Raw genomic sequence first — 23378 nt, forward strand, 5'->3', positions numbered from 1 at the left:
GTACACAAACTCCATTCTTCTCTCTTTGTTTGCAGCAAAAATATCCATAACTTTTTCATAGAAATTAGTAGTGGGACTTTGCTCCATCTGAGTAAATCTTTCCTTTTCAATAGAAATTAAAGCAAGTGATGAAAGCCTTTCATTGGACATTCTATTCCTGGTGAAGCTATTATATTAATTATTTTCAAAGCTGAAAATGATCTCTCAACAGAAACTGTTGTAGCAGGAATTGTTAAAATTAATTGTAGCAGCTTCAGGGAACGTTTGTTCCAGTCCATTTTGAAATATAAAAACAAGTAAATCTTTAAATGATTAATCCCGAAACATTTGTGCATTATAAATTCGAGCTAGATCCGCTTTCAGTCTTATGACATCAAAGAAGTGACCGTAGTTTCTTTCTAAACTTTCTATTGCCTCCTGATCAATTTGACAAGCAAGTTTTTGAAACTTGTTTCCATCAACTAAGGAAATGAATTGTACATTTTTGAAGTCGCTGTATCTTGCTTCCAAATGCTTCAATATATCAACTAATATCAGATCAAATATCCGTGTTCTTCTCTTTAATTGGACGTTTTGAACGAGATTTTGATTCAGTCAGTAGGTATGTTGCAAAACTTACCTTCAGCGGCGCTGCAGTTTTGCCGCTGCCCGTGTGCGAGACTTTGGTGTCTTTGAGAGGGGGGCAGGTTTAAACGCGATTTTCTCTAGGCTGTTGAAATCGATGTTGTTCAGCTACTTAGTTGCTGATGACAAATCGCTGTGAGGTTCGTTCGCTGCAGGTATTTTTAAACTAAATTGGGTTATTTAATTGTTATAGTAGTTTAAAAATCACCCTCTAAAGCCGAAAACCCCGACAACTGGACGGATCTCATGTAGGGGACAAGGCAAGGTAGGTTGTTTATTTTTACATTAAAAAGGGCTTCTTAAGATCCCTTTATACAAAATTTTATGTTGCGAGTAGCTGACTTGGGGGCCCATTCAATCCCGCAGTATCTTTCATGCCGACATGGGGTACAAATTCACCGCAATGGCAGCATTCTAAACCAGTGCGATCCACAGAATCCCACTGGCAAGCTGATTTAAATGGCCATTAATTTACAGCAATTAAACACTAAATCCCTTCCATTTGGCCTATAAATTAATGTCAATGAGATTTAAAAATCATGTTTTATTGTGAATTCTTGTGTGAATGTTCTTTGGACACTTAGGCTATTTAAAAATGTTAATCTTTCCTTAAGAAATGGATAGATGTTTAGATCTAGTAATTGAATTTTGGAATTAGCTACAATTGGGTAACTAACTAATTTTACTTCGGAGTAACGTGAGTGACTACGTGAAGAACCCGCTCAGTGCGCAGGCGCGGCATTACGCCAGCAGTGCAACAGCGGCAGCGGGAGCTAGGCTCTCCCGCAACAGAGAAACGGACCGTCAGGTGAGTATCCTGAGGTCGGGTTTCTTTTACAGGGGAGCCCCTTTTTCTGCTTGTGTTCTGCTTGTACAGGCAGAGAAAAAGGCTCTGGAACAATACTGTCCCCCGTTCAAGGAGGAACGTTTCCCGTCGGGGGGAAGGGGGGCAGCAACAGGCGGTAGGAGCGTTTACCCGGTGTTCCGCAATTCCCCGACACCGTGCCGAGCCCAGCCCGATAGCGGGCTGGATGTATAGCCACCCGAAGAGGCATCCGGCAGGTGTTCCCGATTTGGGACGGGACGTCTCTCCACCCGCACGGGGGGAGAGAGAGCCGCCTGAGCCGCTGGAGCGGTTCACGGAGCAGGTGCCTGCGAGACGCGCTGCTTGAGGGGCGCTCTCGCTACTACAAGGCACAAAAGCTCCAGAAGAAGGCGGTAGGAACATTTACCGGGCGTTCCGCTATCCCCACACCGCGCCGAAGCCAGTCCCGCTAGTGCCTGAGCTGCGGGCTGGATGTTCAGCCATCCGAAGAGGCATCCGGCCGGTGGCTTCCGACTTGTCGGAGGGGACGTCTCTCCACCCGCATGGGAGAGAGACAGCCGCTGGAGCGGCTCCTGGAGCAGGAGCTCCTGCGAGACACGCTACGTGAGGGGCAGTCTCGCTGGAGGGTTCAGGCATACCCTCCACAGTGCCTAGGCACTGCCCATCGCTTCCTCCTTAGTGTGGTTAGCTTTGGGGTGACCAGTGGCTGGGCTGGTCATGAAGAGGGGTCACTGGCTGAACAATATCGGGAGTATGCTTGAGGTACAGGATCAGGAAGAGCTGCTGGGTGTGGCCGCTATGTGGCTCCACCACTAGCGAGATGGCTTTTCAGTCTCAACTGATGGCCAGCTTACTACCTGTCTTTTTCCAAAAAAAAAAAAAAAAAAAAAAAACCTCTCCAAGACAGGTAGCCATGAGGCGTTGGTTTTATCACGCCTCCCCTAAAATTGCATTTACTCAAAGTGCCCGCCATTATTGGGGGATACATTGAGCAGCGCATTTAACCTAAATATTTTTTAAATGCATTTGGTACCCTGACGTCGGCTATCATGTCCACCTGCTCATTCCAGAAGGGCAGGGTAGTATGGCAAAACACCTGACCCTACTGTTCAACGGTATACCTCATAACTTCTCAAATGAACTCACAAACCTGCCCTCAATCTATGAAATTAACAGGACTATGAGAACGCCGACCTCACAAGCACAGATCCTGCTACCTGGCACTTACCAAACCAGTCCTAAAAAACTGGACGAAGTCTTCAAACTATTCGGCACAAGAGGGCAGAGTCTGGAATGAGCACCACACTAAACCAGACAGCAGTACCTCTACGTGTCCACCAGGGGCGTCTACCTCATGGTACTGGTGAAAGCTCGGGGCCTGCATGCCAAACCCGTAGCATTTTAGGCCACGGCCCAGAGCAGGCCCCAGGGGAAAATGCGCCACCCCCCAACAAACATCGTCCCTACAAGAACAAGGAACCAGAAACCGAAGAAAACAACAATGAAGACAGATAAGTATGGTTCCTACCATCACATAAAGGTTAAGGGTTGTACTAACAAGGGGTGGATGAATCACGCCTAGTTAGGAAGCTATCACTCTTGGTAGTTATATACCAAAAAATAAATACAAGGGGAATAGAATTAATATCTTGCCACCAATTCAGCAAGCACCCCAAGTGGTCTACCCTCCCACGATGGTGAATGTCGCACCATCGTTGATAAACCACTTGAGTATTTCACCAGGTATACCCATTCATGGGATTTGTAACTACTACCATGGATCCAAGGATACTTTATGGTAGACATCGACCTTGAAGATGCACACTATTCAGTACCTTCTCATATAAGTTTCGGATATACCGCAATTACCTGGATGGAGTAACCATGATGAGCGTTGCGGCATTTAAGTCAAAGTTATCCAGAATCAACTAGCCCTGACACTTAGAAACATTCCGTCATGGCATGTCTATATATTAACGACAAACTATCCTTGGATACAGCTTTAGCTGCATCGCTTCTCGGCCTTTTGGCTAAGATCAAGTGTAGTATCTGTTCTTATCAGTTTAATAATCTGATACGTCCCTTATCTAGGGACCATATATTAAATTGAATTTTGGAACAGGGAGATGGAATAGGGGCTTGCTCCGTCCACTCCACGCATCGACCCAGTATTGCAGTGCCTCTGGGAACGGTGCACAAAATATATATCCAGATATTTACGTTGACCATCCACAACGTTGTTATCTGGTATTCATTAAGACTTTCAGTCATGGTGCATTAACCACCAATGAACTACGTGGCAAAGTAATTGGGATATAGCAGCATTACCAGCTACTGAACTTTGTACCTTTCCTATGAGCTGAGATACTAGTGTTCAAAACTATCTCCATACCTGTAATATGGGGACAAATGGATTAATCTGTAGTGTTATCATGGAATTTATCGGCAGGAAGGATTATGGTTGTACACTTCCACCTGTTTTGAGTAACATCTTATGTGTCCTGATGTGTTACTGAGCTTGTAATACTTAATGCCAATATGAATTGACTTAAACATGTTATATATTAACTTACTTAATTCTAGTGAAGCATTTGCTCAGTAATCCACCAAATTTGCATGTTCGTTTATAAGATAACAACATCAGTGGTGGCATATACCAAACCACTTGGGCGGAGAACATCGATATTAGGTGACAATTTATTAACAATTGGAAACCGTATGTCGTCAAACATGTTTGACCATCAGTAACTCGCCTATCAGGTGAGCTAAATACTGTAAACATACATTTAAACCAAAAATATTTGCTGAAATCACTAAGCAACATGGACACCAGATATCGATTCCTTATATCCAATTAAATCACCACGTACTAACTTACGTCACATGAAACCAATCTCAAGGCAGCGGCAATGGAGACATTCCCGCGTATTGAGGGGTGGGGGGAACCTAATCTCTATGTTTTCCTTTCCTTCTACCTCTTCAATAGGTACTACGGCTTCATCAGTCGGGTACTACGCAAATTACAATGGACCAAGTCCACAAGCATGGTTCCCAGTGATCCTCGACATGGTCATTAAAAGAATTGCAGAATTGGGAAGACCATTGCTGTGCTTCGATCAGCAGCACTATCAACCTGATGACAGTATTCCGTCGCATATCCTAGGGAACATACCTGAGGAGCATCAAGAAATGGTACACTGTTTTCCAAAACAGGAATTACACATTCAACTATAACAAAAAACTGTACTGGAGCTCCTGGCAGGTCTTCACCACAATGAAGGACATGTTCTGTTAGCCTACTCAACTTGGGTACCGCTCACTGGTGATCAGATACAGGAGAGGTATATCAATCCATTCCCCAGAAATAGGTACACCCAAATTGGGATGTCAGTGAAATCCTGACATACCTTAGGGGATGATCACCAGCCAGGTCATCACCCTGGAACAGCCTACCCTGAAGATGGACATGCTGGTGGCCTTACATCAACACAAAGAGCCAGCTCTCCCATCTACTGCGATGGGACAACATGGTTATAACACCAGATAGTGTCACATGCCCATTCAAGGGTTGGCCAAACAGAACAGACCAGGAACATCAGGTCCAGTCATGAAATTCCGGGCATACCCACCTGAACCACGTTTTATGTGTCATGACCCACTTAGAGATCGACACAATAAGGAATACCGAGGGAGAGGAAAAAGCCTTATGGGTCAGCCACAGGAAACCTCATGGTCGGGTGACGAGCTAAACTATCTCTAGTGGCTCAAGCAGGTACTGGGAGTTGCTGGAGTAAATACTAACGTGTATAAAATCTTATTCCACCAGGACAGCTTCCACGTCAGTAACTAAGAGGATGGACGAGCCTATGGACCACATCCTGGCTACTGCAGGGTGGTCTAGGGAGTATACGTTCCAAACTTTTATAACAAACCACTGACAGAACCTGTATCGTTTGCAGAAAAAGAATCTGCAAAAAATATATAATTTAAGCCCGGGGGAGCAATTGATCTTGTTGTTGTTAATAACACCATTATTGTTTTTACAAACAGATTCATGGTTGATTATGATAACATACTTCCTCCCTCGAATGACTTCGGCAGCGAGTGAAGTATGAACTGTTACACGGTTTGAAATCACAGAGCTTTGAAGTCTTCACGTAGTCACTCACGTGACTCCGAAGTAAAATAGTAAGATTAAACGAGAACTTACCAGTTTGAAGTTTGATCTGTATTTTATGAGGAGTTACGATGAGGGATTATGTGCCCTCTGCTCCCACCCTCATTATATGGATCAAACTAATAAATTGATGTCTCCTTATCTTTACTATGTTTACTTCAAATAACTGTGTCTATCTGTGATTCCACACCGCTGCTTGGAAGTATGCCGCGCCTGCGCACTGAGCGGGTTCTTCACGTAATCCCTCATCGTAACTCCTCATAAAATACAGATCAAACTTCAAACTGGTAAGTTCTCGTTTAATCTTACTATTATATGCTTTAATTTAAGGTCATCCAAGTAAGATTGTTAAATATTTGTTTCAGAATGCTTCAATCTGTAATAACTGAAAATTTCTTTCAGTTCTCTTAATTTTTAAGAAAGTTATGGGCTTTAGACTGTCCTCGATCACAGCTTTTGAGTTAAGTCATGGAAAATCAAGAGGGAACAAGATGCTAATTTCTGTGTATGAAAATGGTCATACCTTTTTTAATACTGAAGATATGAAAGTGAATTAGGTGTCAAATTAAACTTCTTTTTATGCTTTATCTGATGGGATAAATTGCAGACTTGATTATAAAAATCTCAAAATTTTGTAACAAATGTCAGGTCATTTTCTTTGCAATATTCAAACTTTTCATGGATGTCATCAACATATTGGCGCAGATCCTCAAGCAAATGTATTGTTTCATTCTTTCAATGCAATATGGAATATCTATCATTTTAGTTTGCAAAATGTTGCAGAGTGTCACTTTTAATGAAAATTTTGTTATAAACCATGAGAAGAAAGATTGTGGAATCTTTTGTTAGCCAAGCATAAAACCCATTGCTCCTCACCAAAGTTTCAGGATCCCACAATAAAGGATTGCTGTTAATGCTGTCAAAAAGTTTACAGAGGTCTCCATGATATTGCAAAATAGTTTGGATTTGCTTTGAGTTTGAAATCCATCTAGTTGGTGCGGCCTTTGGAATGCGTTTCTGCAATATTTCATCAAGAAATTGCGTTCGTTTTGTAGAATTACTGAAAAATAAAGCAAGAACGTCAATGGTCTTGAAAAGGCTTGTACATTCAGGTATGAATTTAGCTGACTGAGACAGAACAAGGTTCAATTTATGAGCATAACAGTAAGGAAATAAAGATGAACGTGCCTATTCTCTTACTTTAGCTTGAACACCATTTAAGTTTGATGCCATTACCATTGCTCCATCGTATGTCTGTGCTACAAGTTTCTCAGCACAAGTATATTTGTGTAAGTTATTGAATATGCATTCTGCTACACTAGTAGCAGTTCTGTCAAGTTGTCAGTTTGTCAAAGCCTATGAACGCTTCTTTAATTTCAGTCGAATATATACCTTAATACTGTAGAGCACTGAGCTGTATTTGAAATATCAGTGGATTCATCCACTTCTATGGCAATGAATGGGGCTTTTGCGATCTCTTCTTCAATATTATTTTCTACAACTGTGCCTACTGCTTCAATCAAATCATTTTGTATCTTATTAGAAATGCCAGAAAAAATGGATGAAAATGATGTGCCAATTTTTCATCAAATTTTGCTGTATATTTCAGTAACTCAATATAGTTTCCACGATTTAGCGATTCTTTGTTTTCATTATCATCGCAAAAAACAAGTTCTTGTCTGATCAAAAAGCAAGTAGCACATATTAACTTTTTTAGTATCTCTTCTCCTTAACTTTTTCATTGTGAATATCGATGCTATGTTTCTTCTGTTTATCTATGAACAAGTCGATCTGTGTAGACCCAAATATCTTCAATGCTATTTGGCTTTCATAATGCGCAGCAGATCCCTCGTGCTTGTTTATAGTATTAGACAAATTATTTAAATCACTATCCATCTGCGACCCATACAGTTCCACTAGATACAGAAAATAACAGGCACAGGAAACAAAACAGACTATTTGATGAAATACAACTGCATAGCCACTCTTTCCTGTTGTACCAAGCTGTTTTAAATGTTCTAATTATTCTTGTTCCTTTGCGCTGTTGAAGTTCTTTAAGTTCCGGCGTTGGTCTGACATTTTTAATTATTTTGGTCTTTTCCTCATAAGATTGCTTAGAGAAACTCTTAAGATAATGACTATCCATGTTTGAAAAACCCACTAAGAAACTTGCGCTGCGCGTGCGCAGTAGGCTGTGCAGCACGCACGCAATCCACGGTGCAAAGGCAGAATTTCAGCTGCCTTTATAGACAGTTGTAATTGAAGGCTTGAAGCAGCGTCGATGGCATGTGAGTTGCGCATACTTTTGCGTGTTACATGTACTGCGGATGAAAGGCACGGGAGAATTATGCCTAATTCTACGAGATCGATCTCTTGTAGGCATAATTCAAGTGAGTTTATTGTCATGTGTCCCTGTATAGGACAATGAAATTCTTGCTTTGCTTAAGCACACAGAACATAGTAGGCATTTACTACAAAACAGATAAGTGTGTCCATATACCATAATATAAATATATACACACATGAATAAATAAACTGATGAAGTGCAAATAACAGAAAATGGGTTCATAATAATCAGAGTTTTGTCCGAGCCAGGTTTAATAGCCTGATGGCTGTGGGGAAGTAGCTATTCCTGAACCTGATTGATGCAGTCTTCAGGCTCCTGTACCTTCTACCTGAAGGTAGCAGGGAGATGAGTGTGTGGCCAGGATGGTGTGGGTCTTTGATGATACTGCCAGCCTTTTTGAGGCAGCGACTGCTATAAATCCCCTCGATGAAAGGAAGGTCAGAGCCAATGATGGACTGGGCATTGTTTACTACTTTTTGTAGTCTTTTCCTCTCCAGGGCGCTCAAATTGCCGAACCAAGCCACGATGCAACCGGTCAGCATGCTCTCTACTGTGCACCTGTAGAAGTTAGAGAGAGTCTTCCTTGACAAACCGATTCTCCGTAATCTTCTCAGGAAGTAGAGGCGTTGATGAGCTTTCTTGATAATTGCATTAGTGTTCTCGGACCAGGAAAGATCTTCAGAGATGTGCACGCCCAGGAATTTGAAGCTCTTGACCCTTTCAACCATCGACCCGTTGATATAAATGGGGCTGTGGGTTCCCCTCCTACTCCTTCCAAAGTCCACAATCAGTTCCTTGGTTTTGCTGGTGTTGAGGGCCAGGTTATTGCGCTGGTACCATATGGACAGTTGCTCGATCTCTCTTCTATACTCTGACTCATCCCCATCAGTGATACGTCCCACAACAGTGGTGTCGTCAGCGAACTTGATGATGGAGTTCGCACTGTGACTGGCTACGCAGTCATGAGTATAGAGTGAGTACAGCAGGGGGCTGAGCATGCAGCCTTGAGGTGCTCCCGTGCTGATTGTTATCTACGATATTGTTATTCTCCCGTTCCTTTACTATTTATATTTAATAATTACCATCTTATAATTTTAGTCAGGGTAGGCACTGCCTACCTAGCCTACCCTGAAGGCACGTGCCTGATTCACACTCAGGTTGGTCGCTATAACCACTGCAACAGTGACCCAGGGAAAAGACACATTCAAGTCCAACGGTATGGATGTCATCGCTCTTATCGCTTTCTACCCAATGCAAGCATAGAATGCATTAAGTTCATCAAGGTGGGTCGTGCTATCACCAGCGATGCTGCCTGACTTCGCTTTGCAGCCAGTTATAGTATTCAGGCCTTACCACGGATGACTGAGTGCTTATACTGCAAACTTTGAATCAATCAAAGTGGTGGATCTGAATGTAGTCCATGAGAAGAAAAGCAAATTTCCTTTGAGGGACATTCCTGAATCTTTTTTTTTTTAACAGCAGTCTGATGATTTCATGGTTAATATTACTGATGCTGACTATTTGAAACTGCACTTGCTCAAGCAACTGCATGTCTTATTATATGATTTTCACGCTCCATAGTGGAATCAGAAAATGATTGCAGTATATTCAAAGAATGCCTCTTCCTGCTCCTGGCTCAATTTTCACCTAGCTACCACTTTGGTTAGTAACTGTGCCCACAACCTTGTGTGGTTATACAACTTTAGCTGATTTTGTTTTTTCATACCAGTCTAAGCATACAAGCTTCAGTATCAGTAGTCTACTTGCAATCTCCACACTGTTGCAGTTGCTCCTCAGCACTCATTGTATGAATGAATGGTCTACAATTATTTGAACGTTGACAGGTCAAGTACGTGTGGGGGATTATAAGAATCTCCTCATTCCTAATCCAGCTCAGTGATGTAAAAACGATTGCCTCATCAGGAAAGTACTGTGCAAACTTCCTATATGCATAGTATTGAATACCGTGAATTTCTACATGTGATCAAAGACCATTAAATATGAGGGAATTAAATCTTTTGAAATTCTCTTACGGGCTAGGGGTCTTCTGTAAACCTTCATGGCATGCACTCATGGTCAATCAATACCTTTTACGTAGGCTGGAGACACTGCCACATGCTCCTAATCAATCTCATCAGGTTATCCTATTATTGCACTTTAGTATTTTGTTCTGCTGATTGCACTATAATCAATGCATCATTCTGCTGTTTTATATTTTTTGTTGTATCTATCTTTATTATGTATACTGTGTACTCTGAGCTTCGTGCAGACAGGGAATTTCATTGCACCCAGGTGTATATGGCAATGGACTAATCTGGATCTGGGATATGTTTGCCCTTTGAGAGGAAGATGTGGCAAGCTAGTTTTTTTAAAAACACTGCTTTTTAATGGATTTTTTCGGAATGGCTTGGCATGATGTCATTAGAATTAACCTCTGCCTTAAATTTTAGGTCTGAATGATTTTGGCCTTTTGATTGGACCGTCAAATAAAAACACTATCCTTACCCAGAGTAGAACACAAATATGTTTTAAAAATAAGGTAAATGCTAAAAATCTGAAATTAAACCCAAAATTCTGCAAATAGTCAGCAGCTCTTGCAGAAACTTCAGATTGATTACCATTTTTCATTATCATGTCAGGTAATCTTTTTAAGTATTAATTGTTTTTAATCAATAATTATTTTTCTGTATAAGCGAGTTCGGTATTACAACTGCGCATGCCCAGGTCATGGGTCATTCGGGATAAACATTCTCGCCAGCTGAGCTACTGTGTGTGTACGGACCTGCGTATTCATTTCAGTGAGATTTATAAATAAATGTATCCGTCAAATATGTCAGCAGTAGGCCACAGCGTACTGCAGGCTGCACAAATCCACAATTGTATCTATTTATCATGCCGCACCAGACTTGAAAATGCAAAAATGCCTCGAACTAACCTGTCAATTATCAAATCCCTGGCATTAGCCTGAGTCACAGCCATTCAAATTCGATATTGATTTACACAATTTACAAGATTAACCAATTTGAGACAGTCCTTACATTCCTATCTAAACAACCTTCCTGGATTGAAGGAAACGAGGAGAATGTGCTGTTATAAAGTTCAGATTGGATTCGAACAGGCTGATTAAGCAGTCGCTTTAACCTCTGGGGTTGGTTCCAGTCTGTCAGGGCACACAGTTGGGAACCGGGTCCGGGTGACCGGGTGGTGATAAATATGAGAATTTGCAGCCATTTGAACCGCAGCCTAATTAGAGGCTTCACTCAGGAGTGGGTCGCAACTCCCCAGCTGACGGGACCTGTTCTCACTCTCTTTGAAGGAGGCGCCGCCCGTCCCAACAAGTGGGCAAATGCGGAGCCAACCCGTAATATGAGTGGGAGCATTTTCTCAGTCAGACTTTGTCGGCAGTTGGGGTGGTGGATCTGGGAGAGAGAGAGCAGGCGATGCCGCACAGACGGAACAGTTTAATAACGACCCATTAAAATCTGCCCTTCGGCCACTCGCCAACCTGGGCTGATCTGATCTGACAGCCCTCTCGCTTCATGCCCGATCCTAATGCAGAAACTCCACAAAACCTTCGGGCTTTGGGTAACACCTGCACAAAGAGCCTCTGCTAACAATGGCTGGCGAACTGTGCTGGTCAACGTGCACTGGGGCGAGATGGCTGGGGGAAGAGCACCGCAACCACTGCAAACTTGGAGCAGCACAGACCCTCCACTCAATCTATCCAATATTAAAGAGCAGGCATTTCGTAGTTAAATGTCATATCGGATTGGCAGCTCCTTCACAGGGCCAACCCTGTACTCAGTTTTCCTCTGAGATTAATCTTTGCCTTAACAGGTACATTCACACCGCCTGTAGGTAAAGCATCAGCCCACATCACACTGATGCAGTCGCTGCCTGCCTCAGATTAAATATATTTTTACACATAAATTATGAATAAAGATAAGAAAATGTTTCAAACATAAGTAATATTTTCTTATTCTAGTAGCAAAACATTAAGGATTAAATAAATAATAAATTCTTTAACTTTTTAAATATCTCATCATTGCAGATTATTGAACTGAAGTAGAACTTGGACTAGGTAAGTAGGGTGTGAACAGCAGAACAAGAGGAAGCTATTGAGTTGACAGAACTCTAAATTAATTCCTTGGTAGAATAGTTTATACAGCGCTGTGTTCGCTTTAAAAAAAATCCCGAATGACCTTTGACAAATCCCATGATTCCTTGCGTTTATCGAGATACCGAACTCGCTTATTTACAGAATGATTTTAACCTTTCAAGTGTTGTGATCAAATACATGCGTTAATAATGGCACATTTTGGTTTTGATATGATTTTCATGCCTATGATTAGATTATTCTGAATCTTCTTTCGATTGCCTTAATTGATATTTTTTTGAAGGGCACATCTGCAGAACTAAAATTGGAAAATGTGATAAATGTGCTATTAAGTGATTCTCAGGTTAACTAGCTGCAACCTGAGGAAAAAATAGCTTGTTTCCCCCTGTATTCATATAAAGTATTTGTATAGTGTGTGCACTTAATAATCTAATAATTGTTGGTATTAATTTCCTGTTTTTATTTCAGATTTCCAGCATCTGTAGTTATTTGATTTTACTTGATTGTTAGAATAATTGTTAGAGTTAACCTCTACATCCAAGAAGTTACTATTGTCGCTGCATGTTGTAAATGAAATGTTTTTTTTGTTTCATTTATAATCTTTATACTTCATTTATATTATATTTCTTTCAATTTCTCCTTACACCTGTAATTTCTTCTATTTATGTATTGGACTGATTTTAATTCAGTTCCTTTATTAGTCATCAAGTCCAAATGGGTATGGTGATAAACAATAGCCATTTGTTATCGGCTAAATATTAGTTGGCTATTGTTTTCAAGAACAAGACCAAGCCCCCATACCCATGCCATTTGCACTTCCAGTAACTCAAAAGGGTATTGCTTTTGACCGTAAGCAAGTATTTATCAATAGTGCATGCTGCAAAAGTTCCTGCACCAACAAAATCAGGACTTTTTTTATTGCAAATAACTTATGTAGATTGCAATTCAGTGTGATTAGAACATTTAAAATAATGGTTAAACCTTTCTTTGACAGGTGGAGCATTCAACACTGGGTTCCCAAAGTGCATCCTTAATGACTCAGAATTCTCAGCTTCAGAACCAACAGTTGGCTTTAGAGAATGAAAATGAAATACTGTTGAAAGAAAAGGATGAATTGAAGTTATTGTATGATTCACTTGTCAAAGATCATGAAAAACTGGCAAAGTTACACGAGCATCAGGCAACAGAGTATGAGAGTCTCATTAATAAACATGGAAGTCTGAAATCTGCTCATAAAAATTTAGAAGTTGAACACAAAGATCTTGAGGACAGGTAATTTAAATGTTTTTACACAGTGATTAAATATTTATGAAAATGTCATCTTGTACCTGTCAAACCTGTACCAGGCTCTCTTGCCTTCCCTTCTCATCCTATTTCTCTTTTGTACTTTCACTCTCTTTGTCTCTCCACTCTACCTTCCCTACCACAGTTCTGCATCTCTTTTGCTCTCACCAATCTGCTCCCCCACCCCACCCACAATTCTCCAGTCCCCTTTGTGACCTTCTCTATCCCTTCATGGGGAATCTAAGAAGAGTGAGGAGTATGACCTATGCTGTGTTATTATAATAAGGCATATTCTAACTGTTTATACCGTACTGCGACATTTCTGATTTTACTGCGAGCTTCCATTGTATATGTCCATCTAAGTCCATGGGAATGATTTTTAAAACTGTTTAAAAACTGATTAAAGATCTATTAAAATGCAAATTTTAGAAGGCTTTTAGTTTTTACCGTCTTTTTATAAAAATTAAAATTGATTTGAATGAAATTATCTGTGCAGATACAATGAACTGGTGAAGCAGAAGGGCCAATTAGAAGAGCTGGAGACTATATTGAAAAAAGAGCAGGAGAAAATGCGCCATGATGCTGAGAAACATGATACCACTGTGCTTGAGTACCAGAAAATTTGCAATGAAAATGCTAGGTTTGTGTCTTCACTGAAAATGTAATGTGTTGTTGTTTTCCCTGTGTATTTTCACGCATTGGGCACCTTCCAGATTAAAATGGTTTGAGATTTTGACACTGGACAAAAATGCTGTTAGACTGCAACTTAATAACTACCAAGAAAACTCAATAGTTTGTGTGGAAGCAGCGTCGATGGCTTTAAAATTATGAGGATTTGTAAGTACAGCAAACCTTCGTTTTAATGGACCTCTTTATAATGGATTTTGATTATGGCGGACGGATCTTCCAACACCACCTCCGGATAGCGACCAAGTGGTCACAGGAGTGGAAGGCAACCTCATTTCCATTACACAGCTGCATCTCTTCACCAAATAAAAGCTGTCCAGGGTCTGACCTCCCCAGAAGAGCATGGGTGAAGCTCAACAGACTTCGTACTGGAATTGGGCGTTTCAATGCCAGCATGTGGAGATGGGGGCTCCGCCAGAGCCCAGCCTGTGAATACGGAGCAGAACAGCCAACCATGTCATCTCTGGGTGCCTACTCTACCACCCACCAAATGGAGCTCAGGGCCTGGCAAACATTGATGTAGAGACAACAACCTGGCTGCTCAACACCCAGCTTGAGATCTAACTATGCCTTTGGTTTATGTTTCATCCGCAAGAAGAAGAAGACCTCCGGATCGTACCACCTTCCCAGCAACTTACAACCCCGGCTTCCGACACCACCCCAGCTTGCAAGCGAGCCCTTCTTCACCCACTATACAGTCCAGTTGAAGCGACTGTGGTTGCATCTCACGTTGTAGCCCCTGGGGACAGCACTTTCTTCAGGTCGCTGTCACCAACAGGATGCGTTTGATGACCGTGGCTCCCTCGGGCTCCCTCCACTCTCACCAGCTGCTACTTCTTCCTGTTGGCCGTTGATTTGACCGCTCCCTGCTCCACCACCGCTGCCTCCTCCTCCCGTTATTTTCTCCACTCCGTCACTCCCTGCTCCATTACCTCCTCCTTCTCCCATTGCTCTATCTACTCCGCTGCTTCCGCCTTCATTACCATCTCCTGCTTCTCCCCCGGAGTCACCAACATACTCTACCTTGGAAAATGGTAGCAGAGCAGAAAGAAGCAGTGGAGAAGGGAGGGAGCCCAATGGTGACGGAGCGTGTCCTGTCGGTGGCTGTCGTTGGTAGAAAGCACTATCCCGCTTGCAACAACAGCCGCATCAACCGGACTGTGCAGTAGCTGGTGAAGAAGGGCTCGCTGATGTAGACCAGCGGCATCAGCTGTTACAGATGTTACAATAGGAATGATCTGATAAACTATGCCCCAAGGAAAGTGAAGATTTTGAAAGAAAGTTGGGAATTCAGGTGTTTGTAGAAAGGTTATCTGGACAATGATTCCCTTGAAATTTCTTGATATAATTCACTTTCTATCTTGAGGAGCTGCCCTTTTACATGCAAAATAAATAATACATTTTACTTTTCTGTTTAAAGATTGAACCAAATAAATAGTCATCTGCTAAAGGAGAACGAAGGTTTCCAGTTGGACCACAAAAATCTTAAAAGCCTCTTGAATGGTGGCAAGCTGGAACATGCACGCTTGGAAGCAGACTTTGCAAAACTAAAGGAACAGTACCAACAACTGGATATCAGTTCCACTAAACTAAGCAATCAATGTGAGGTGGGTGTAGATGTAAAATAAAAATCTAATGGGCTAAGGATTTTGGGGTGGGAAATAAGCCTTGGCACAGGACAACACTCCTATCTTGTGCACATTGTGGATGTAAATGAATGATTTTAAAATAGATTGGCTCATTGTGTAGTGATTATGATTGCAAAATCACAGTTAAACATGAAGAACCAGTGAATCACTGCACTATCACAGTGTGAGCTGTTGACAACTTCTCCAGCATACTTTGGAGAAATCAAGCAATTAATGGGAACATAGTTTCTGTGAGTTATTTTTCCTTAAGAAAACTGGCCCAGAAATGTCATTATTTATTTAATGGTGTACTGAATCATAATTACGGCTTAACAACCTCTCGAACCCTAAAAAATATATTGATTGGCAGATACATTTTTCAAAGTTCTGTAACTGCTTAAAATTTAGCGTCTTTTCAAAATTTGCTCAATATATTTTCATTTCAGCTTTAACCTTTTCTATGGCTCAGTGCAGATCCGTCACCAATTTTCCACGAACTGATGGTCCAGTTCCTCCTTTAATTCAAACAATCCTCCCTGAAAATATGGGGGCAGGTCGAATTTGCTCACTGTGGCCGGGACTATGAAACTCCGGCCTGGCCAGAGCCAGCAGATCCATTCCCATAGCCGACATCCACGGCCAATCGTCGGGTTTAATTTGCCGACCTGCGACCGGGGCTTTGGAACTCTGGCTTGGCCGGAGCCAGCAGATTCGTTCCCATAGTTAACTTTGTGGCCAGTATCTCGGCCCACCAAGGCCGTGACCGCTGTTGATCCGGAAAAACAGATAATCCTCTAGAACGAAGGGTGCTGGAAAATCAGCGGTGGACCTGTAATTATTTAGTTCTCTGTGAAATGTTTTAAATTGTTAGAAATTGTTCTCTTACTGCCTGGCTGTCAGCCATTTCATGACGTTTTAAGACATCAGAAGTGTCTTAAAGCTGAAATAAAAACAGAACATGCAGGAAATATTCTGGAAGTGTCTGAAGAGAGACAGTGTTAATATTTGAATTCAAAAATCCTTCATCTGAAAAATGGGTAAAAACAAGTTTAAGTAGTAGAGAAAGAGAGTGGGAGATTGGATTAAATGGAGGAGGCATCTGTAACAGGGTGATTTATAGAGGAAATGTCCAGTACTGCTATGGGTAAAGAATGCAAATTACCTGGTTGTACAATTCAGTATCGATTTCAGAATGTTACAATATATTCAGATAAGATGCTGTTCTTCAAGATTGCTGTGGAACTTTTCTTAACAGTGGAGGAAGCTGCAGAGAAGTCTTGAGTGGGATCGAGAATTAATATGGCCACAGGAAGTTTTAGGTAATTCCTGCAGTCGGAATACAAAGCAATCACCACTTTTGGTTTCTCCTGTGTAGAAGAGACCCCGTTGTGAACATCATGATATAACAATGGGAAGAAGTGCAAGTAAATTGCAACCTGACCTGGAAAGGCTATTTTGGTCCCTGAATAGTGGGAAGAGAAGAGGCAAAAGGGATAGGTTTTTTAACTCCTGTGGATTCTAAACTCTGTCACTTATATCCACAGCAGTCCTAACGTCATCCTAACACAGATGTTCCCTTTGATTCATCCCTCCCTCCCCAGACTTTCCCATCCTAAAGTAAAACTTATTTTTCTCTTACCCAGCTCTGACAAAGAGTCTTCATATTGAAGCATTAACTTTGTTTCTCCTATACTGCCCGATCTGCTTAATGTTTTGTTATTATTTTAGATGACCAGTATTTGCTATTTTGTTTTTGCACTTTTAAAGCTGGAGCTTGACTGCAACTAACATTAAGAAAGGAGAAATCCATGTTGATAGATCTTTCTGGCAGCTCTCTTCAAATTCTATAATAAGGATATAATAAGGATAATCACTTTACAGTTAACTTCAGATTTTGGGTTAGAGATAAAACTCCTCCGTACAGACAGCACCCGAGTTCAGGATCAAATCTGGGTCTCTGGCTCTATAAGACAGCAACTCTACCATTGCGCCACTGTGCCACCCTGATAAAATTGTTGATGCTTTCACAAAACCTTTCCAGTATTTCCAAACATCTCGAATGATCAGAAAAAGAAACTGATGTAAAAAAAAAAAATTATAATGAAAATAACTACTTAAGCTGCTTAATTTAACTTGCCTTTTTCTGAACGTCAGCTGTACTAGATGTGCCAGGTTTGCTGGCATAAAACTGAGAGGCCAAATAAGAGTGTATTCTGAACTAAGGACCAGTTTATCATGGTACACTATTGACTTTGTGCGACAAGCTGTTGGTTTACTGCAGAACCACTGACTAGCTGCCAGCGCAGATGTGCCCAATAAAATTAATTTAGTACTTACTGAACTATAAAACAGGTTTCAAGTTAATGTTAATAAAGCCTGTCGTGTTGCAAAGGATGCAAAACACATTTGCATAGTGAAACTATGGTGGCTTCAAGTTGGAGAAAAATAAACTGATTTTTTACATGAGGGGAGTTTAGGCTTAACCAGTTATTGAATATTTTCAAAGGATGTGTTTCTGAATCATTCTCTTACACTTCACAAATAATTACACTATGTTGTCTATTCTATGCAGCTACTGAGCCAATTAAAAGGGAATCTTGAGGAAGAAAACCGGCATTTACTAGACCAGATCCAGACATTAATGCTGCACAACAAATCATTATTGGAACAGAGCATGGAGAGTAAGGATTTGTTCCATGTGGAGCAACGGCAATATATGTAAGTAGAATGAAAAGTATTTTTAGTTTACAGCAAGAAAACAGGCCCTTATACCCAACGATTCCATGCCAACCATTGATCACCCGTTCACACTAGTTCTCATTCATTTCCGACATATTGAGGCAATTTCCAGAGGCCAACCACATGTCTTTGGGATGTGGGAGGAAACTGGAGCACGGAGTGGAAACACACAGTCACAGGGAGTACGTACAAACACCTTACAGATACCACTCGATGTCGGAATTGAACGCGGATCTCTGGAGCTGTGAGGCAGCCGCTCTACCAGCTGTGCCACTGCGTATAAGAATTTAATTGTTCCATTGTTGGAACATATGACAATTAAACTCACTTTTCTCTGACCACCAGCTACCCATTTACACTAATCCAATTTTCTTCCACAAAAGGGGGCGTTCGGCCCGTTATACCAGCTCATAGGGAAACCTATTGTCTCCATCAATATCCCTTCACCACTCGCACTGAGGCAAATTAACCTCAATAGGTGGAAAGCTATGAGGTCCCAGAGAGAACCTGCAAACTCTACACTACACAGAAAAGCAGCACCCAAGGTTGTGATTGAACGCGGGTCTCCAGCACTGAGAGACAGCGGCTCAACTTGCTGCATCACTGTTGAAGGTTATTCAATGAAACACTCCTTGTTGATCATCTTGAATAGTGCTATAGAAAGGATGTGGCTAAGCCAGAAAATGCAATAAATATTCACAAAGGATGTTTCCAGGAGGCCTTGAGATCCAAGATGAGAGTGAATAGCCTACGACTGTTTTTCATGGAGCAAAGGAAGCTGAGGGGTGACCTTAAGGAATGGAGGTTTATGATAAAATGAATAGTCAGTACTTTTTCTGGGGTAAAGGTCATTAGTTGATGGTGAGAGGGGAAAAATTTGAAGGCGATCTGAGGGCGAGTTTTTTTTCATACAGGGGATAGTAGATATATGGAACGAATTGCTAGAGGAAACAATGGAGGCTAGTGCAACTACAGTGTTTGAAAGACATTTAAATACATGGATAAGAAATGTTTGGAGGGATATGAGACGAGCTCAAATTATCTGCTACTGTTTATGGCACATGATATAGAAGCATGCAATTTGCTTGCATGCTTCTGTATCATATGCCATAAACAATTTTGTATGATTTATAATTCAATTTCAATTAATTTAAGTTTCAGTTAAACTTAATTGCTTAGTTATAAGGTTTATCGCTAAGAAATTAAAATGTGATCATTGGTTTTCTCTGTGTGCAGCTAGATTTATACCGTTAAGAATTTTTTTTAACCAGGGTATGGTTATGAAGAGAGACAGAGAGAGAGACAGACAGACAGACAGAGAGAGAGAGAGAGAGAGAGAGAGAGAGAGAGGAATAGCTATTAGCTTATACAAAACACAAAGTACAGAAAAATGGTGCCGAGCCAAAATGTTGCCTGTCCATCCCCTCCAAAGATGGTGCCTGACCCACTGAGTTCCTCCAGCATATAGTGTTTTGCTCAAGATTCCGGCATCTACACTTTCTTGTGTTACTATTAACTTGCACGATAATACCTTGTTTAGCGCTAATTCGCATAGCGCTGCTCTGGAGCATATCTAGAGCTCTAATTGAGATATTACTGTACTTCTAGTTACATGTATTGACAACTAATTAAGATTCATGGGAAATAGAACATAGAAAACTACAGCACAACTTCAGCCAACAATGATCGTGCCAAACATGATGCCAAGATAAACTAATCTGCCTGCACATGATCCCTATCCCGAAATTCACCTCATGTCCATGTAAAAGCCTCTTAATTGCCATTATCATATCTGCCTCTACCACTACCCCTGGCATCATGCTCCAGACACCCACTACCCTCCCTGTAAAAAAAACTTGCCCCTCACATCTCCTTTAAAATTTGCCCCTCTTACTTTAAAGCTATGCTGTCTAGTCTTTGACATTTCCACCTAGATAAATTATTCTGTTTACCCTATCTATGCCTCTTCTAATTTTATATATTTCTATCAACCTCTGGTGTGCTCGAGAAAACAAACCCATTTTGTACAACCTCTCCTTTAAACCAATACTCCCTAATCTGGGCAGCATTCTGGTCAACCTCTTCTGCATCTTTTCCAACATCTCTACATTCTGTAATGGGGTGATCAGATCAGCATGCGATATTCATTTTAAAAAACAAAAATAAATTTGCATGTATTTAGAATTTTGAATACCTATAGGAGGGTACAGTGATGCAGCTGGTTGAGCTGTCCCATCATGGTGCCAAGAGATCCTTGACACCATGATGGTGACTGGTGATGATGGTGATCTCCCTGTGACTGCTTGGATTTCTCCTGGGTGCTCTGATTTACTCCCACATCCCAAAGACATATGGGTTTGTAGATTAATTGGATTCCGTATAAGATTGCCCACTAATGTGTAGGAAGTGAATGCAAGTGGGATAACAGATCTAGTGGTCAGTGAGGATGGGCTGATGGACCTTTTTTCCATGCTGGTTCTCTTAGCTAAACTAATAGAAGAATTTGTACTGAATCCTGTTTAAGTGTATAAGTTACTCACTTTAAGTTGCTTTCTTTATTTGAAGCGATAAACTAAATGAACTTCGGCGGCAGAAGGAGAAACTTGAAGAGAAAATTATGGATCAATATAAGTTCTATGAGCCTTCACCTCCTCGAAGGTATGAATAACGTATGATGAGCATTTGACGGCTCAGGGCCTGAAGTCACTGAAGTTTAGAAGGATGACTGGGTACATTATTGAAACTTAACGAATAGTGAAAGTCCTGGATAGAGTGGATATGGTAAAAGATGTTTCCATCAGTTGGAAAGTCTAGGACCAGCGGAGCATAGCCTCAGAATAAAAGGACATACCTTTAGAAAAGAGATGAGGAGGAATTTCTTCAGTTAGAGTGCGGTGAATCTGTGGAATTCATTGCCACAAACAGCTGTGATTGTCAAATCATTAGGTATTGTTAAAGCGGAGATTGATAGATTCTTGTTTGTTATGGGTATTAAAGATTGCAGGAAGAAGGCAGGAGAATGGGGTTGAGAGCGATAGATAGATCAGCCATATTTGAAGAGCGAGTCGACGCTGGGCCGAATGGCCTAATTCTGCTCCTATGATTTAATGAACTTAAAATGTATTCACTGTATTTACAAAAGGTATTGTTCAATTGAATTATACGTCATTAGTCTGATTTTTAGTAGCACCTTTGTTAGTATTTTTTACCTGTTCTTCTATTTAAAATATATAATTTCTTTGAAAGAATAGCCAAATTACAATTTATTTTCATGTCAGTTTACAATGTGGAGTGATAGTACCGTAAATAATTTAGTTTGTTGGTTTTTCGTTTGGATCTCTGTTTATGGCAACTTGTTTGTGTAGTGATTTGTTCCTTTATCCCAGAAGGGGCAATTGGATTGCCATAAAGATGAAAAAATTAATAAAACACAAAAAGGAAGTCAACAGAGAGCGCATTAAGTCTCTCACTAGTACTCCAACTAGATCAGAATCAAGTGATGGATTCCTTCAGCTTCCTCAGCATGATAGTCAAGATAGTTCTTCTGTAGGATCCAACTCTCTTGATGAAGGCCACTCAGCCAAGAAAAGCAGTAGTGAGTACAACTAAACCTATTTCTTTGCTTTAACGTATCGCATATTGCATATATAGCAAGACAAATGAAAATGTCGTCCTGTTTCAGAAATAAATATTGAAAAAGAACATTGTATTATGTATGTATCTTGGTTTAAGACACTTAAGCCCCTGTCCCACTTACGTGTCCTTGGCACGCTAATTACGTGAACTCGTGGTCGCGTTGAGGCACGACGATCCTGCGAAGGTCGTGCGCGTCTTCATGCGCCCTCACAGCCGTCTGGAGCGCATGACTATATTTGAAGATGGACACAAAATGCTGGAGTAACTCAGCGGGACCGGGACTGGAGAGAAGCAATGGGTGATGTTTCGGGTCGAGACCCTTCTTCAGTCTGAAAGAAGGGTCTTGACCCGGAACGTCACCCATTGCTTCTCTCCAGAGATGCTGCCGGTCCGGCTGAGTTACTCCAGAATTTTGTGTCTATCTTCAATTTTCTTGGCCCCGCTCTGGGAGTAGAAGTGGGGCGGATCCAGAACGCAACGGCCGTGAGCCCCAGGCCGAGCTCGACGATCGTTTGCCTGCTTCTGCTGCTGTTGGAGGTGAGACGTTGCGTCGCGCCAGGGTCTTGGGCCTGTCCCACTTTGGCCATCAGTTACGTGACAGGCCGGTGGCGCGCGAAGATTTTGTTCGCTACAAAATTTCGGAGTGCCGCATGATACCGCGCACAACTACATACCCCTCTGCGCTTCTCAGTGGGACCAGCCCTGCGCGGCCACACGATGCCCGTGCGCCTCAACGCGACGACCCGGTCGCGTAATTTGCGTGCCAAGGACACGAAAGTGGGACAGGGCCTTTCGAAATTAGATGTTTAATTGGTTAATTATTCATTATTCTTTATAGTCCTATTTGAAGTACTTGCATTATCAGAAAATTTAATAAACCGTTCAATGTTGAACTTCTTCCAAAAGATTGTTTATATGATCTTAATTTTGTACATATTTAATCGCAATTTATGACCCCAAATAGGTGATTAGCACTGAAACGCATACTTAATCAAAGCATTTCCATTCAATAGAGTATACATCATTCATTTAACATTTGTGTAGAATAATCAGCTGAAACTTAGTAAGCATGTATGTCACCAGTTTCAGCATTTGTTAACTTCCACCTGTTTTCCCTCTGTTTTCATTTCCCAATATTCTCTATATCACATGCTCTGAAATAAAAGTGGCCACACTGAAAAGACTGCCCTTTATGAGGAACAGACCAAAGGATAAAGACAAAATGAAGGCCCTCTACCGTCGCTCCATGTGTAAGACCCTCTGAAACTTAATCTTCGCGAGTGGCTCATTTGCTCTCATTTTTTAACCATTAA

General features: G+C 41.3%; 1 protein-coding gene and 1 non-coding gene across 13 annotated transcripts in view; both read left to right on the top strand.

Annotated features, from left to right (window-relative positions):
* ccdc88a (coiled-coil domain containing 88A) overlaps positions 1-23378 on the top strand; it is a 157628-nt gene that overhangs the window by 108783 nt on the left and 25467 nt on the right. For all 12 annotated transcript variants that reach the window (XM_033025183.1, XM_033025185.1, XM_033025186.1 and 9 more), the window contains exons 20-26: positions 13086-13363; positions 13872-14015; positions 15483-15669; positions 18263-18408; positions 20995-21087; positions 21816-22024; positions 23232-23315. In XM_033025183.1, the coding sequence (XP_032881074.1) occupies positions 13086-13363; positions 13872-14015; positions 15483-15669; positions 18263-18408; positions 20995-21087; positions 21816-22024; positions 23232-23315 (1141 nt within the window). The remainder of the gene's footprint in view (positions 1-13085; positions 13364-13871; positions 14016-15482; positions 15670-18262; positions 18409-20994; positions 21088-21815; positions 22025-23231; positions 23316-23378) is intronic.
* LOC116976548 lies at positions 3461-3652 on the top strand. The gene has a single exon (XR_004412966.1). It is a non-coding gene; the product is annotated as a U2 spliceosomal RNA (small nuclear RNA).

The sequence above is a fragment of the Amblyraja radiata genome, chromosome 8 (genome assembly GCF_010909765.2).
Source record: "Amblyraja radiata isolate CabotCenter1 chromosome 8, sAmbRad1.1.pri, whole genome shotgun sequence".
Taxonomy (NCBI): Eukaryota; Metazoa; Chordata; class Chondrichthyes; order Rajiformes; family Rajidae; genus Amblyraja; species Amblyraja radiata.